This window comes from Sceloporus occidentalis, unplaced genomic scaffold, assembly GCF_023333645.1.
Source record: "Sceloporus occidentalis isolate IW3139 unplaced genomic scaffold, rSceOcc1.0.p SCAF_8, whole genome shotgun sequence".
Taxonomy (NCBI): Eukaryota; Metazoa; Chordata; class Lepidosauria; order Squamata; family Phrynosomatidae; genus Sceloporus; species Sceloporus occidentalis.
Window position 1 is genome coordinate 29,677,933 of NW_028316988.1, and position 14,722 is coordinate 29,692,654.

At 47.7% G+C, this 14,722-nt stretch overlaps 1 protein-coding gene across 3 annotated transcripts in view; it reads right to left on the reverse strand.

The window, feature by feature from the left end:
- Nucleotides 1-14,093, reverse strand: part of CRLF1 (cytokine receptor like factor 1) — a 43,439-nt gene extending 29,346 nt beyond the window's left edge. The window contains exon 1 of one of the 3 annotated variants that reach the window (XM_089535826.1): nt 13,739-14,092. In XM_089535826.1, the coding sequence (XP_089391952.1) occupies nt 13,739-13,793 (55 nt within the window). In that variant the 5' untranslated portion in view covers nt 13,794-14,092. Of the gene's footprint in view, nt 1-13,738 lie in introns of all 3 variants that reach the window. The other 2 variants (XM_089535825.1, XM_089535827.1) reach the window with 2 other exon arrangements.
- Nucleotides 14,094-14,722: the final 629 nt, after the last annotated feature.

Genomic DNA, 14,722 nt, shown 5'->3' on the forward strand with positions numbered 1-14,722 from the left:
AGCACCAACTTGTTCTTCACTTAAGGTGACAAAATATCATAGAATCACAGAGTTGGAAGAGACCCCAAGGGCCCTGATCCAGTCCAACCCCATTCTGCCATGCAGGAAATCTAAATCAAAGCATCCCCATTGACAGATGGCCATCCAGCCTCTGCTTAAAGACCTCCAAGGAAGGAGACTCCACTTCACTCTGAGGAAGGAGTGTCTTCCACTTTCGAACAGATCTTACTGTCAAGAAGTTCCTCCTAATGTTGAGGTGGAATCTCATTTCCTGTAACTTGCATCCATTGCTCCAGGTCCTATTCTCTGGAGCAGCAGAAAACAAGCTTGCTCCATCCTCAATATGACATCCCTTCAAATACTCAAACAGGGCTATCATATCACCTCCAAAGTGTCTCTGTTCCAGGCTAAACATACCCAACTCTGTAAGATGCTCCTCATAAGTCATAGTTCCCAGACCCTTCACCATTTTGGTCGCCCTCCTTTGGACATACTCCTGCTTGGACCAATGCTAGGAGATTCCAAATATTGTTGGCAAATTCGAGGAATCTACATCAATTCTTCAGAAGATAATTTCTTCAGCACCAATGAAAAACCTTAACAAATTAAGGAAGGAAGCAATCATTTTAAAATGTAAGGGAAATATTCTTATGGTGTGTGCATGGAGGGGAGATCATCCACATGTGTGACTGTGACGGGTAACTTCAAATGAGATGCACATCTTCCTCGCATGGAGTGTCGGAATACCTCTTTCAAGGTGGCTGCTTTAAAATGGCTACTCTTGTTGCGTTGTCTTTGGCTAGCCTGACAGAAACAAAAAACACTGTTGTAGCTACAACAGTTTTTCAGTGGCTGGTACAACAAGGAACATTTTCTCCCGCCTGTCCTTAGTTCCAAGCCATCATTAAATCAGGTTCTGACGAAAACTCAGATTTGACCGCCAAACACCTGGGTTTCACTGGGGAGAATTCCTTCTTCTTCGTGGTCTCTGCGAATCATACAAATGGGTTTTACTGCGCCTGCGCAGTGCCGTTCGGAAACTTCTAGAATCACTGGGCAAAGTACACTTTGCAACACTTAGAAACTTTTTGGCGGTAACCCCGCCCCCCTCCTATAAAGCCCCAGTTCCCGCTCTTTTCCCCAGTTCCATTTTTCCGCCGCGCTTGGCTGTTGTTTGGAACTTCGCTCTCGTAGCTTTTTCGGAATCACTGCTTGGTTTTTGACTCAGACTGTCTTGGACTTCGTCTTTTTGGATTCCCCCCCCCCCTACTTGACCAATCGGACTGTCGACTACGCATTTGGACTCTGTTTTTGGCTCGTCGTCTTCGGATATGTCGCCACCCTTCAAGAAGTGTGACGTTTGTGGGGGTAAAGTCCCTGTCCAAGACCCTCATTCGTCCTGTCTTCTTTGCTTAGGGAGAGATCATGATGCCAAGGCTTGCCAGTTATGTAAGTCCATGTCCTCCCAGGCCAGGAAAAATCGGGAGTCCCGCCTGACCTCCGCTATTGCCCAAGGGAAGATCCGGGAGGGGGACCCCCGTCCTTCGTCTGCTCCCTCTGCATCCACCGCGGCTCCCCTGCCTCCTGCCCAGGCCAGTCCGGCTAGCGCTCCACCAGCCCTGCCCGCCCAGGAGATCAGGAGGTCCGAACATGCCCCCTCGGTGGCCCAGGGCGCCTCTAAGTCAAGTGCTGCTTCCAAGTCTGCCCATTGCCCGGAAAGGTCTGCCCAAGAGGAGGCGATGTCTTCTAAGCGGGCGACCACTAGCCATAAGTCCCGCGGAGCGGCCGCTTCTCTGGATGCGAGCCCCAACAGGCTCAAGGGCGGTGACAAACCCGCCAAGGAGGGCAAATTGCCTAAGGAGCGCTCTTCGACCACCAAGGCGAGCGGCTCGGGGCCGTCCACTGCGACTCCCGATACCAGCGTCCAAGCCAAGACGGGTGCAAGGGTCACTGATAGCCCGATCCCGTTCTTCCCTCCTGACGCTCCACGGGGCTCGGTTTCCTCCAAGAAGAGGACTTCGTCCACGATCAGCTCTACTCCGGAGGTCCCAGCTCCGAAGAAGACTAAGTCCCGGGACCATCCCAAACCCCGCTCCGAGGTCGGGACCGGCAAGGAAGACACCCGGGGCCATCCTAAGCCCCGCTCCGAGGGCGGGACCGACAAGGAGGACGCCCGGGGCCGCCCACGCTCTCGATCCCGGTCTCCGCGATCTAAGGACCGCCGGCCGGCGTCCTCTGACCGACAAAGCACCAGGGGACGCTCCCCACACAAGAAGTCCGCCGCTGTGGATATCCCCACTGCTGTGGTGAGCCATCCCCCAGTCGCTGAACCATCGACGTCAGCTACCGCTTTCGATGCTGACTTTGATGAGGAGGAGACCCATCCCCACAGGAGAAGATCTCCGACCCCCTCGCCAGTGAGGGACCTCGACCCTGACGAATACTTCTACGACTCAGAGTCTGACAGATTTTACATGGCTGTTCCCAGGGACGTGGCTATGTTGAAGTTCCCTTCTAGAGACCTTCGGGGTCGTGAAGACAAGGCATCTCGCACCTCAATGCGCCCTAGCTCTCCTCCGCGCCGTGCTTCTACTCATCCCAGATCAGAAACGGTGGTGCATACCATCCCTTCTGATTCGGAGCCTGATTTTCCTCCTGAACCCGAGGTTCCTTCGGATGATGACGATGGGGCTGATGACATCTCCTTGAGCCTACATCAACCTGATCCCGCTTCGCCGACTGATGACGTGCGCTCCTTTGCTGAACACGTTATTAAAACGTCCCACGCCCTGGACATCGAGCTGGCCTACCCCGAGGAAGCGGCCAATCGAGCGTGGGTGCAAGGCCGAGTGCAGACCCCGCCGTCGATAACGTTCTTGCCATCCTTGGAGTCTCTTGTCAAACGCTCTTGGGATGCTCCTGCTTCTCTCCTGGGACCGTCTCGCAAGATAGAGTCCCTCTATAGGGTGTCATCCCCCAATGCCCCCTGGCTGGCTTCCCACCCTTGCCTCAACTCCGCTATTGTTGAAGGAGCCCAACGCACCTCTTCCCAACGTCAATCTTCACTCCCGTTGGACAAGGAGGCCAAAAAGATAGATGCCCTCGCGAGGAAGGCATACACGGCTTCGGCGTTGACTGTCAAGGCTGTGAATTACACCGCCTGTATGGGGGCTTATGTACAGACCCTCAAGGAGGGAATCTCCCCTATCATTCCAGATGTCCCGGATGAGGCTCAGCGCACCTTGGCGGAGATCAGGGATGAGGCACACTCAATCGGAAGCTGGCTAATTACAGCTTCCAGAAACATGGCAGAGTGCACTGGCAGAGCCATGGCAGCCTCCATCGCCCTGCGACGTCATGCCTGGCTCCGCGGATCGGACCTTAATCAGGGTGTTCGGTCCGCGATCGAGGAAATGCCCATTGACGACTCAGGTCTCTTTCATACCGACACTGACGACAAGCTAAACAGGAAGTTTAGAATGAAGGCGGCAGCTAGGAAGCACGGCATGTCGGCTCCAGACTCTGCTCTGTTTCGAAAGCGGCTCCGCCCCTGGCACCACCAACAAGGTCAGTCCCAGAGACCATTCTATCAAGACCGCCAGTTCAATCAGCAGGGCTCCCAGCGGCAGAGGTACCCGTCCCAGTCCTCTTCCTCTTCTGGTCGTCGGCCTTACCCTCCCAAATATCGCAAGGCCCGAAGGCAGGATGCTGACCAGCCTAAAAAGAGGGCATGAAGTCCCCTCGCGCACTTCGTCTTGCCTTGCCCGTATTTTTTGAACATCCTCAGGCCCTATGTCACCGTGTGGGCTTCCATCACTTCCGACTCTTGGGTCCTAACCATCGTCCGAAGGGGCTACACCCTCGAGTTCGAAGACCTCCCTCCCACCAGAGCGTTTCTTACCACTTCCCCCTCGGACACCCTTCTCGACGAAGTGCGCTCTCTCCTTCAAAAAGGGGCCACATCACCTTTGCCACCAGAACTGCTGTCCAAGGCCTTTTTTTCCAGGTACTTCACGGTACCTAAATCAGATGGTGGAACTAGACCCATACTGGACTTAAGGGGACTCAATTCCTTTTTACGATACCGACGCTTCCGTATGGTGACTCTAGCTTCTATTATGCCTTTGCTTCACCAGGACCTTTGGTTTGCAACGGTGGACTTGAAAGACGCTTACTTCCATGTGGGAATTCGGGAGTCCCACCGAAGATTTCTCGCCTTCGCCATCGGCTCTGCCGCGTACCAATACAACGTCCTTCCGTTCAGACTGGCCACGGCTCCGAGGGTCTTCACGAAGTGCATGGCCCCGGTGGTCGCCTACCTTCACCAAAGAGGCTACAGAGTTTTTCCATACCTGGACGACTGGCTGTTGGCAGCCCCCTCGCAGGAAGAGCTTCAGGACGCCATCAGCTTCACACTGGACCTTCTGTCGAACTTGGGACTGGTCGTCAACCTGGAAAAGTCTCACCTGGTCCCAGCCAAGCAGGTCCGGTTCATAGGCTCCATCCTCGACTCCGTTACATGCACCGCATATCTTCCTTGGGACCACTTTCAAGCTTTGATAGTCGCGGTGCAAGCCGTTTGGGCCCACAGGAGAGTGAGGGCCAGGGACGTCCAGGTAGCCCTGGGACACATGGCTTCTACTACGTTTGTCACCCCATGGGCAAGGTTGCGCCTGAGGCCCCTGCAGTCGTGGTTCCTGTCGGTCTTCGACCCCATGTCGGACCCTCCACACACATGGCTCACCGTACTGAGACCCGTAGCCGCTTCCCTACTGTGGTGGTTGGACTCCCACAACGTCTGCGGCGGCATGCCCTTCACCCAACCTCAGCCACAGTTGACTTTAACGACGGATGCGTCGATGGAGGGCTGGGGCGCTCACCTCTTGGACCTTTGTGTAAGAGAGAGGTGGTCCCGTCTAGAGACTACCTTTCACATCAATGCATTGGAAATGCTGGCTGTGGAAAAAGCTCTCAGGGCCTTCGAATCCAGCATCACAGACAAGGTGGTCCTTATCAGGACAGACAACACAACTGTGATGTACTATCTCAACAAGCAGGGAGGCACCAAGTCAACGACTCTCCTGGACATCACGTTGAGAATCTGGGATTGGTGTATCCCGAGGGGCATCCTTCTCCAAGCAATTCACCTACCGGGAGACGAAAACACCTTGGCAGACCGCCTCAGCAGGACTGTCTCAACCTGCCACGAGTGGAGACTCCATCTGGAGACTGTCTGCGACCTATTTTGTCGGTGGGGCAATCCCCTGATCGACCTCTTCGCAACGGCCTCCAACAGCCATTGTCCCCAGTTCTGTTCCCGAATGCGGCACGAGAGATCCCTCGGAGACGCGTTCGCTCTCGATTGGTCCGGGGAAATGATCTACGCCTTCCCCCCGTTCCCACTGATCACCAGAGTGGTTTCCAAGATGCTGCGGGACCGCATCGACGCGATCCTCATCACGCCGTGGTGGCCGAGGCAGCCGTGGTTCCCGTTGTTGCTCCATCTCTCCAACGACGAGTTTCTCCGGCTCGAACCGCGACCGGACCTTCTCACTGTCCAGGGCGGGAGAGTCCGACACCCAGACATCGACTCGCTCTCGATGGTGGCATGGAGACTCCATTGACTTCGCTCCCGCAGTCGGTACGGACGGTGATCCAGGCTGCACAGAAACCGGCGACGCAGAAATCCTACGCCTCCAAGTGGAGAAGGTTCCTGCATTTCCTTGATGACAAGCACCTTTCCCCAAACCAGGTTACGGTACCGGTGGTGCTGGAGTTCCTGATGACATTAGTAGACGCGGGCTTGTGCCTCGCGTCTGTGAAATGTTATTTGTCTGCCATTTGTTCCTTTTTTCAATATGATGGTTTGCCTTCTTTTTTCAGGGAACCCCTTGTTAAGAACTTTCTAAAAGGGTGTAACAATCTCCACCCACAGGTTTCTCCCCCGACACCTGCATGGAGCCTGGACGTTGTACTGCCCGCCCTCCAGTCTGAACCCTTTGAACCCTTGGCCACAACAGACTTAAGGCTACTCACTTGGAAAACAGCCTTCCTTGTGGCCATAACTTCTGCCCACCGGGCAGGTGAACTTTGTGCCTTACGGAGGGATGAACCCTTCCTTCGGTTCCATAAGGACAAGGTGGTGCTCCAGACTGACATTACCTTCCTCCCTAAGGTAGTGTCATTTTTTCATATGTGTCAGGACATTGTTTTGCCCTCCCTAGCCCCAAACCCATCCACTGCTGAGGAACGTAGCTTACATATGTTAGACGTTCGCAGGGCTTTGGCGTTCTATCTAGACAGAACTTCGGTTTCGAGCCGTTCCGAAAGACTCTTTCAATGTTACTCGGAACCGAGGAAGGGGCTACCAGTGTCGGCCCAGAGACTGTCCGAATGGGTGGCAAGCACCATCCATCTCTGTTATGAACTGTCAGGCAGACCGGCACCTACCAGAATACGCTCGCATGCGACTAGGGTGGTTGCGGCGTCTTCTGCCTTCCTTGCGGGCATCCCCTTGGGGGAGATTTGCAAGGCTGCTGTCTGGTCCCAGCCATTGACGTTTATAAAGCATTATAGGTTGGACACCAGGGCCAAAAGGGATGCAGCCTTTGGGAGGGCTGTGCTGGTTTCAGGGTTGCATTGATTGTCTTTCTGAGGTGGTTGGTTATAGTGTGATATAATTAATACACTTTTTCCATTCTGTTGTATGTGTTGGGATTGGTCTCGCATGACCTTGCGTTCCCTGTCAGGTTCTGTAATATGTTGCCTGTTTGTACATGATGAATTGGTTGGGTCGTACATGACCTTACATCTTCTCCTCAGGTCTTGCAATATTATTGCTTTATTGAGGTTTATACACTGATAAAGGCTGACTCCTGTTTTTTGGTTCAAAGGTTTTTTATTGTTGCAATAAATACACCTTGGTTTACCTTATGCTCTGGTCTCAGGACACTCCCTCCTCCTTGTACCTAAGCTTGTCAGTCTAAACCCATTTGTATGATTCGCAGAGACCACGAAGAAGAAGGACAGGTTACTCACCTGTAACGGTATTTCTTCGAGTGGTCATCTGCGAATTCATACAAATCCCGCCCATCCTCCCCTCGGTGTCCTGCTCACATTGGCTCTGTCTTACATCGCCTACTTGGCGGAAAAATTTGGAACTGGGGAAAAGAGCGGGAACCGGGGCTTTATAGGAGGGGGGCGGGGTTACCGCCAAAAAGTTTCTAAGTGTTGCAAAGTGTACTTTGCCCAGTGATGCTAGAAGTTTCCGAACAGCACTGCGCAGGCGCAGTAAAACCCATTTGTATGAATTCGCAGATGACCACTCGAAGAAATACCGTTACAGGTGAGTAACCTGTCCTTCCACTTACTGAGGTCAAAAGACCCCAATTAACTAACATGGGCAACTCCCTTGCTAAATCAACCTGGCTTGTATTTTCCAAGAGGAAAAAATTCCCAACCCAAACTGCCACTGGCAGGTTGGTATTTATATGTTAAAATGTCACCAGCATATGCCATATTTAGTCAGTCCAGTCCTACAACAAGATTACTTTCTGCTAGACATAAATGTCTGTTTTATTTAAGTTAGAATAAACTTAACAGTCTTGGGAACTGGTGTTGGGGAGACGCAGATATTGCTAAAAGGAAAGAAACAACAAAAACTGAAAATCATGTAGAAATCATAGAATCATAGAGTTGGAAGAGACCGCAAGGGCCATCCAGTCCAAACCCATTCTGCCATGCAGGAACTCTCAATCAAAGCATCAATGGCCATCCAACCTCTGTCTAAAAATCGCCAAAGAAGGAGACTCCAGCACTCTCTGAGAGAGTGTCTTCCACTGTCGAATAGCTCTTGCTCATAGAATCGTAGAGTTGGAAGAGACCACAAAGGCCATCCAGTCCAACCCCATTCTGCCATGCAGGAAATCACATTCAAAGAAGCCCCAAAAGGTGGCCATCCCGTCTCTGTTTAAAGACCTCCAAGGTAGTGTGTTCCACTGTTGAACAGCCCTTAATGTCAAGAAGTTCCTCCTAATGTTTAGGTGAAATCGCTATTCCTCTACTTTGGATCCAATGTTCCAGGTCCTATTCCCTGAAGTAGCAGAAAACAAGCTTGCTCCATCCTCAATAGAACATCCCTTCAAATACTTAAACAGGGCTTTCATATCACCTCTTATGAAGAATCTATAAGTGTTTAATTCAGTGGAAAGATTTCTCAGAGTGGCCCTTGGCACCTCATGGATGTAGTGTGCCCTGGACCCTACCCTCTCTGGGCATTATCAGGTTTCTCGCCACATTGCTGCAGTGAAGTGTGAAGGGAAACAGTGATCCCAGGAACACAATGTTCCGCCTAGGAGTGTCTGCAGCCCTCCCAATGGTTACCGAAGTTGTTCTTGGCCCGGTCTGTGCATCATGCGCTCTCCAAAAACATCGCCTCCTTGAACAAATTTCTCACTCTGAAGAGGAAGTGTAAACTTCCTGTTCCAGGAGTGGAACAGCTCTGTGTGTGTGTGTGTGTGTGTGTGTGTGTGTGTGTGTGTGTGTGCATGTGTGCAATGCTTTTCCCTCACAACCATCATCTCACATCTTCAGGGAATGGCCAAAGTGCGCTCCAGGAACGAAGCCTTATTTTGTGTTTACAACACTTGAAGGAAAGAAGGGTGGAGGAGGAAAGTGGAAAATTCACTTGTTCAGAAATGCACGCCGGCGCATGTCCACTTTCAGCTCAAGATGTTCGCCCTTCACTTCCGCAATCAGACAAAACGCGACTTGAGGTGAATGAGGAAATAAATTTTCAAGACGTCTGATAAAAAATTATGCAAGCGTGTGACCTGGCTAAAAACGACAACTATTTGTCTATTTCAACCAAAACTATTTCCCACATTAAAAAAAAAAAATGTTGAGGTGGAAGAGTACCTGGCAAAGGCCTAAGCTCAGAAGAAGAAGAAATACAAAGAATTGATTCTTTGCTCCATGTTCTAACATTATTTGAGAATGTTAGGAAGGGAAGAACTAAGCATGGAGACTTTTGAGTAGCCCCAAAAGTTTAGCAGGGACTGTCCTGATTAATCCTCTGCCATCCTGCTTCTTCAACTGCTTTTAAAATGTCCCAGTTTCTCCATCCTCCTCATCCCAACTTCCCCTTTGGCGCTCAGATTACTTCAATTGCTGCAAACTGTGTTCAAAATGCAAATGGAGTTTGTTTAATGGGGGAGTGAAGGAGGAATCTTGCCCTTCTCAGAAGGCTCAGTCTCTCCTAGCATCTTTGATCTTCGTAGTTCATAACTTTTGCCTTCTTGGACGCACTCTGACGTTGCTTGGCCTCATGTGCCGGAGATGCATTGCACCACTGTTGAGTGGCAAATCAACATGGAGGTCAACTCATTGATTCAGTGCGCTTACACTAGATGTGACTACGAAATTCACGGGGTTGCCATAAGTCAACAGGTGACTTGAAGGCATGCACACACATACACACACTTCACTCCCAGCCATAAGAAAGTCTGTGTTCTCTGCAGTGCCGCTTCAAGACGGTTTGCTGTCACAAATTTTGCCCCCCAGCCAGAGTTTATTGTGCCCTAGAGATATTTTGAGACCTGAGGCAGGAAAGCCAAGCATTATCTTTCTCCTTTCCCATGGCAGAAACAATCCAATCAATCAGTAATCAATAATCAGTTTAACCTGTTGCTTGACCAATAATAGAATTGTAGAGTTGGAAGAGACCCCAAGGGCCATCCAGTCCAACCCCATTCTGCCATGCAGGAAATCCCAATCAAAGCATCCTGACAGATGGCCATCCAGCCTCTGTTTAAAGATCTCCAAAGGAGGTAACTCCATCACTCTCTGACTGTCAAACAGCCCTTACTATCAGGCTATCCAGCCTAATGTTGAGCTGGAATCTCTTTTCCTGTAGATTAAATCCATTGCTCCAGGTCCTATTCTCTGGAGCAGCAGAAAACAAGCTTGCTCCATTCTCAATGTGACCCCCCTTCAAATACTTAAACAGGGCTATCATATCACCTCTTAACCTTCTCTTCTCCAAGCTAAACATACCCAGCTCCCTAAGGTGTTCCTCATAGGGCTTGGTTTCTAGACCCTTCACCATTTTAGTCGCCCTCCTTTGGACACGCTCCAGTTTCTCAATGTCCTTTTTGAATTGTGGCGCCCAGAACTGGACACAATATTCCAGGTGGGGCCTGACCAGAGCAGAATATAGTGGTACTATTACTTCCCTTGATCTAGACACTATACTTCTATTGATGCAGTCTAAAATCGCATCCTTTTCAATCCTTTTTGAACTGCGGTGCCCAGTTTTGGGCACAGTCCCGAGTCCAGTCCCCACAGTCATAGACTGCAACCTCTTCGGGGGCAGAGACTTCACAGCTGTAAAACATAGTGCGCACTGATAACACCATGTGAACAAACCTGGTTTTTTAACCTTTGCAGCAAAGCTGGCTACAAGATGAAATCAATTAATTCTTTTGTGACGAAAGGGGATCGCAGTGTTTATTGTAAATCATGAAGGATGTGCAGTTTGAAATGATGGCACTCTTTTATGGGCAAGAATGGTTGGATTCTCTGGTATATTCTATCTGCAAGGATTTGGGGTAGATTATCTAGGATTCCCTCTTGTCTTTTATCTGTTAAGCCTAATGGAGTAAGTTATCTATTGCCCTCCAAGGAGATCATCTGTATTGCCTTTTATCGAGAAGGATGGGGTGCGAATCCTCTGCTTTCTGCATACATACCTACATATTAGAATCATAGCATTGGTGGGCTGGAAGGGACCCCAAGGGCTATCCAATCTAATCCAAAGGAAGCAATCTTTTTATGTGTATTATTTTGTTTCCTTGCTATATTTTATATTGATGCTGGTCTTTGACCGTAATAAAGAATTTCATTTCAATCCAAAGGAAGGATCTCCAAGTCCAATTATTGATCTGTTATTTTGAAAGCCACTTAAGATTGCCCTCAAAGAGCAAAATTCTTTGCAACTGTACATCCAAAGGAACGCAGTGTGGATTCTCTTCTATACAAAGATATATATACAAGATTTAAACTTTCTTTCTTTTTTACTTTTTAAATCACAAATGCTACATCTGCTTTTTTTTAACTCTCCTTTTTTTGTCTCCGAAGATCTATGAGGATAATTACTCTATTTTCCTTTAAAACCTGCACTTCAAGATGAAAATGGGCAGCTTCAGGGCATCTGGGGGGCAATTTTTCTCTCCTTCGACCATCTGGGACTACAAGGATTACTCTAACACACCCCAGAAAAAACATACAATGAATAGAAGTACTGGTTTTGGGAGGAAAAAAAGGCATTTTTTTTCCAGATTTAAATAGCACAAGGAAATCCGTCAACCTATTTATAGAATCATAGAATCATATTCAAAAGGTAAATTGTTGCAGAAAGAGATTTAATATGCTGTTCTGTTATAGGTGACCATTACAATTTTCAAGCATTGCCTCGGTTCACATAGAAAAATTGATCTGCCGTCTCTTTCTTTGGTGAATGGCTTTGGCGAATTTCCCAATCTTAGGTGGACATTATTCATCAATGGCTAGAAATTCATTGGGGAATACTTTACATACTGTTTTTAAACTGTGTTTCTACCTTCTTTTATTCCTTTTTATCTGTGCTGGTCTAGGACCATAATAAAGATTCTAGTCTATTCATTTGGGGATAGTGCTGTTTTCCTATTATAATTTACTGTATAATCTGAATTGTTATATTTCTGGTGACTGTCCCAGGAAAGGTGTGTGTGTATGTATATGTGCACACACACACACACACACACACACAAACACACACACACACACGTAACAATTCAGGTTATAAATGGGTGTACCTCCTCATTTGTCACTACAAGATTCCTCCAGTATATGAGGAACGAAATACTGCATTTTAACATATAGTCTCCCTCTCATATACACACAGAAGGGCAGTTTTGTGGCATCCATTTTGCAAAGGGTTGTGTTGGTGGAAGCTCTGGGTCTGTTATAATTTGGAAAAAGGATGGATTGGGTTAAACTGGGGCAGATCAGTTCGGATTGGAACAAAACCACTCAGAAAGGAACAGAGCTTGCTTAAAAATCAGCCATTGAGATACACTTGAGATCTCTCTGTGGACTGAAACATTTCTGGATTGTAATGCAATGGGACAGCATTTAGTATTTGGGACAGTCCAGCCTCTCCCCTCAAAAAGGAACTACAGAAGGAAAACTGGTACGGATCTACAATTTGTACAGGAGGGTGAATGCCTTTGTTCAGTAAATAAAACACATATTTGTTTAGGAGTTAGTGCCATCTTTTTCATATCCTATTAATGGGGGACAGCTGGGGTTTCATTGCTTTCAGGACTCCTACAGGCCGCCCTTTTTATAAACAGATTTTTTATACATGGATTCATGCATCCACGGTTTGAAAATGTTCCAAAAAAGTATAAATTTCAAATATCAAACCTTGATTTTCCATTTTTTATAAGGGACACCATTTTGCTCTGCCATTATATTTAATGAGAATTGAGCATCCACGGATTTTGTGATCCACGGAGGGATCTTGGAACCAAACCCCAGCGGATAACAAGGCTCCACTGTATTTTGTTCCTTCTGTTTCCCCTTCAGGATCGCACACACATCTGTCTCTCTGTGTAACGTTTTGGGATTCTCTGCTTTCATCCTTTCCCCAAATGATTGAAAAGAAACACTCTCAAAAAACCCACAGACATCATGCCGGGCTGTTTTAAGAAAACGTTTCCCCCTCTTTTTGTTCAGACGATCTGCACATTTCTTAAAGACGGGGGTACAATAGGCAAAAATTCTGCTGCCTGCTTTTTCCAACCCTTGCCATAATTAGATTTTCTTTCTTTCTTTCTTTCTTTCTTTCTTGAAATGGGTGGAGGAATTTGGATGCCAAGTCCAAAAGCACTGGACCCCAGCCAGTCTTGGGATTGAACTTAATGGGTTGAAACTTTGCCCGCGGAAGTAACAAATGTCAATTTTTATTCCATTTTTATGCAAGGAGGGCAGGGAGGAAAAATCAAATATAAAGTGCAAAGGGACAGAGAAACTCGGCCTGAATTTCATTTGACTCCATCACCGCCAAACCCCTAGTTTTAAAGCTGGAGGATATATTGGGGTCTCTAGTTTTAAGAATTGCAATTTGTGTGTTTGAAAGAGACCAAACACAGGGCCGTCCTCCACCGCCCTCCAACTTTCTCTCTATTCCTTGGATGGTTTTTATGATGCTTCAGGCTTTCTATGGAGAAATGCTTCCATTCAGTCATCATGGTCATTCAAGAAATACTTTTTTATCCCATGATCATCATCATCATCTGTTCCATATGCCAGGGTTACATTGCTCTTTCCAGTTCTTTCCCAGTTCCAAAAACCAACCAAGCGCCTCCGCCAAATTTTAAGCGAAAGGAACGAGAAAGGACCAAAAAAAAAAGCAAGAAAAGGAATTTCAACAGAATTGGATCTTTTCTTGGCACCCATGAAGCTCCCACCTAATAAAAACTCCCCTCCGTCTGCTATTTCTTCCTATCCCACTATATATATATATATATATATATATATATATAGTATATATATATATATATATATATATATATATATATATAATGTAGGCAACATCTGCCTGCCACCTTTCTCCACTAATTTTATACTTTTTGTTTAATTCATAGGAACTTGGAGAATCCGAGATATAAAATGGAAATGGAAAAATTCTACTTACACATCAGAAAGTCCGCCTGGAAAAGACAGAGCCAGAGAAGCAGTAACTTCATCATAGTGAGGAAGAAGGGGCCAAAGTGGGTCTGATCTAATACCGAAATAGAGGATTATCTTTCAATACAGGTCACTTTCTCTTCTTCCAAGGATCCCTTGTGACCCCAAGGTTAACCCCGGCCCCAAGGATCCTTCCTCCCAGGCTGATCCCAACAGGGGATCATTGACAGATCCCTTTCTTGATCCCCCCTTCTGTCTATCCCCAACCCTATGCCTCCTTCCCACTGCTCTGCACTCCTCCTTTAGCCAAATAGGAAGAGACAACCAAGGGATTTCCTAAGCAAGTCTGAGCAGCTCAGACTTGACAAGTCCCTTAATCTGCCTTTACTCCCCGCCCTTCTCCGCCCCTATTCTGCCCCCCTCTTTTACAACAGGGAGAAATGAAGTTGGAATTAACAAGCCCTGGCTGGAAACCACACAGACACACACACCAATTTTGGCAGCTCTCCCCCCACCCCACCCCACCCCTCCTTCTACTCTTTCTTTCTTTCTTTCTTTCTTTCTTTCTTTCTTTCTTTCTTTCTTTCATCTCTTCCTTCTTCTGACCTCCTTTTGCCTGTTACTCAATTCCCAGGCTGCAAAGATCACTTCTGACTCACTGGAGTAAATACCTACTCCACTCCTTGGCTCTGGCCTCTTTTGTGTATTCTATGTGTGTGTGTGCCTCTGTCTGTGGGTTTATCCTCTCTTCCTTCCTTCTCTTTCTTCAATGGTCCTTTATATAGTTCTCTTTCCTTCCACCCACCCAATGTCTTCCTTTCTTCCTTTCCAGTCTCTATCTCCCTTCTCTTCTTCTTTCTCCTTCTTAAATGGTCCTTTACTTCTTCTTCTCTCTTCCTTATTTATCCCATCCTTTCTTTCTCTCTCTCTCTCTTCCTTCCTCTTTATCTTCTTTTTAAGTTTTCCTTTACTTTTCCTTTCTTCTCCTTCT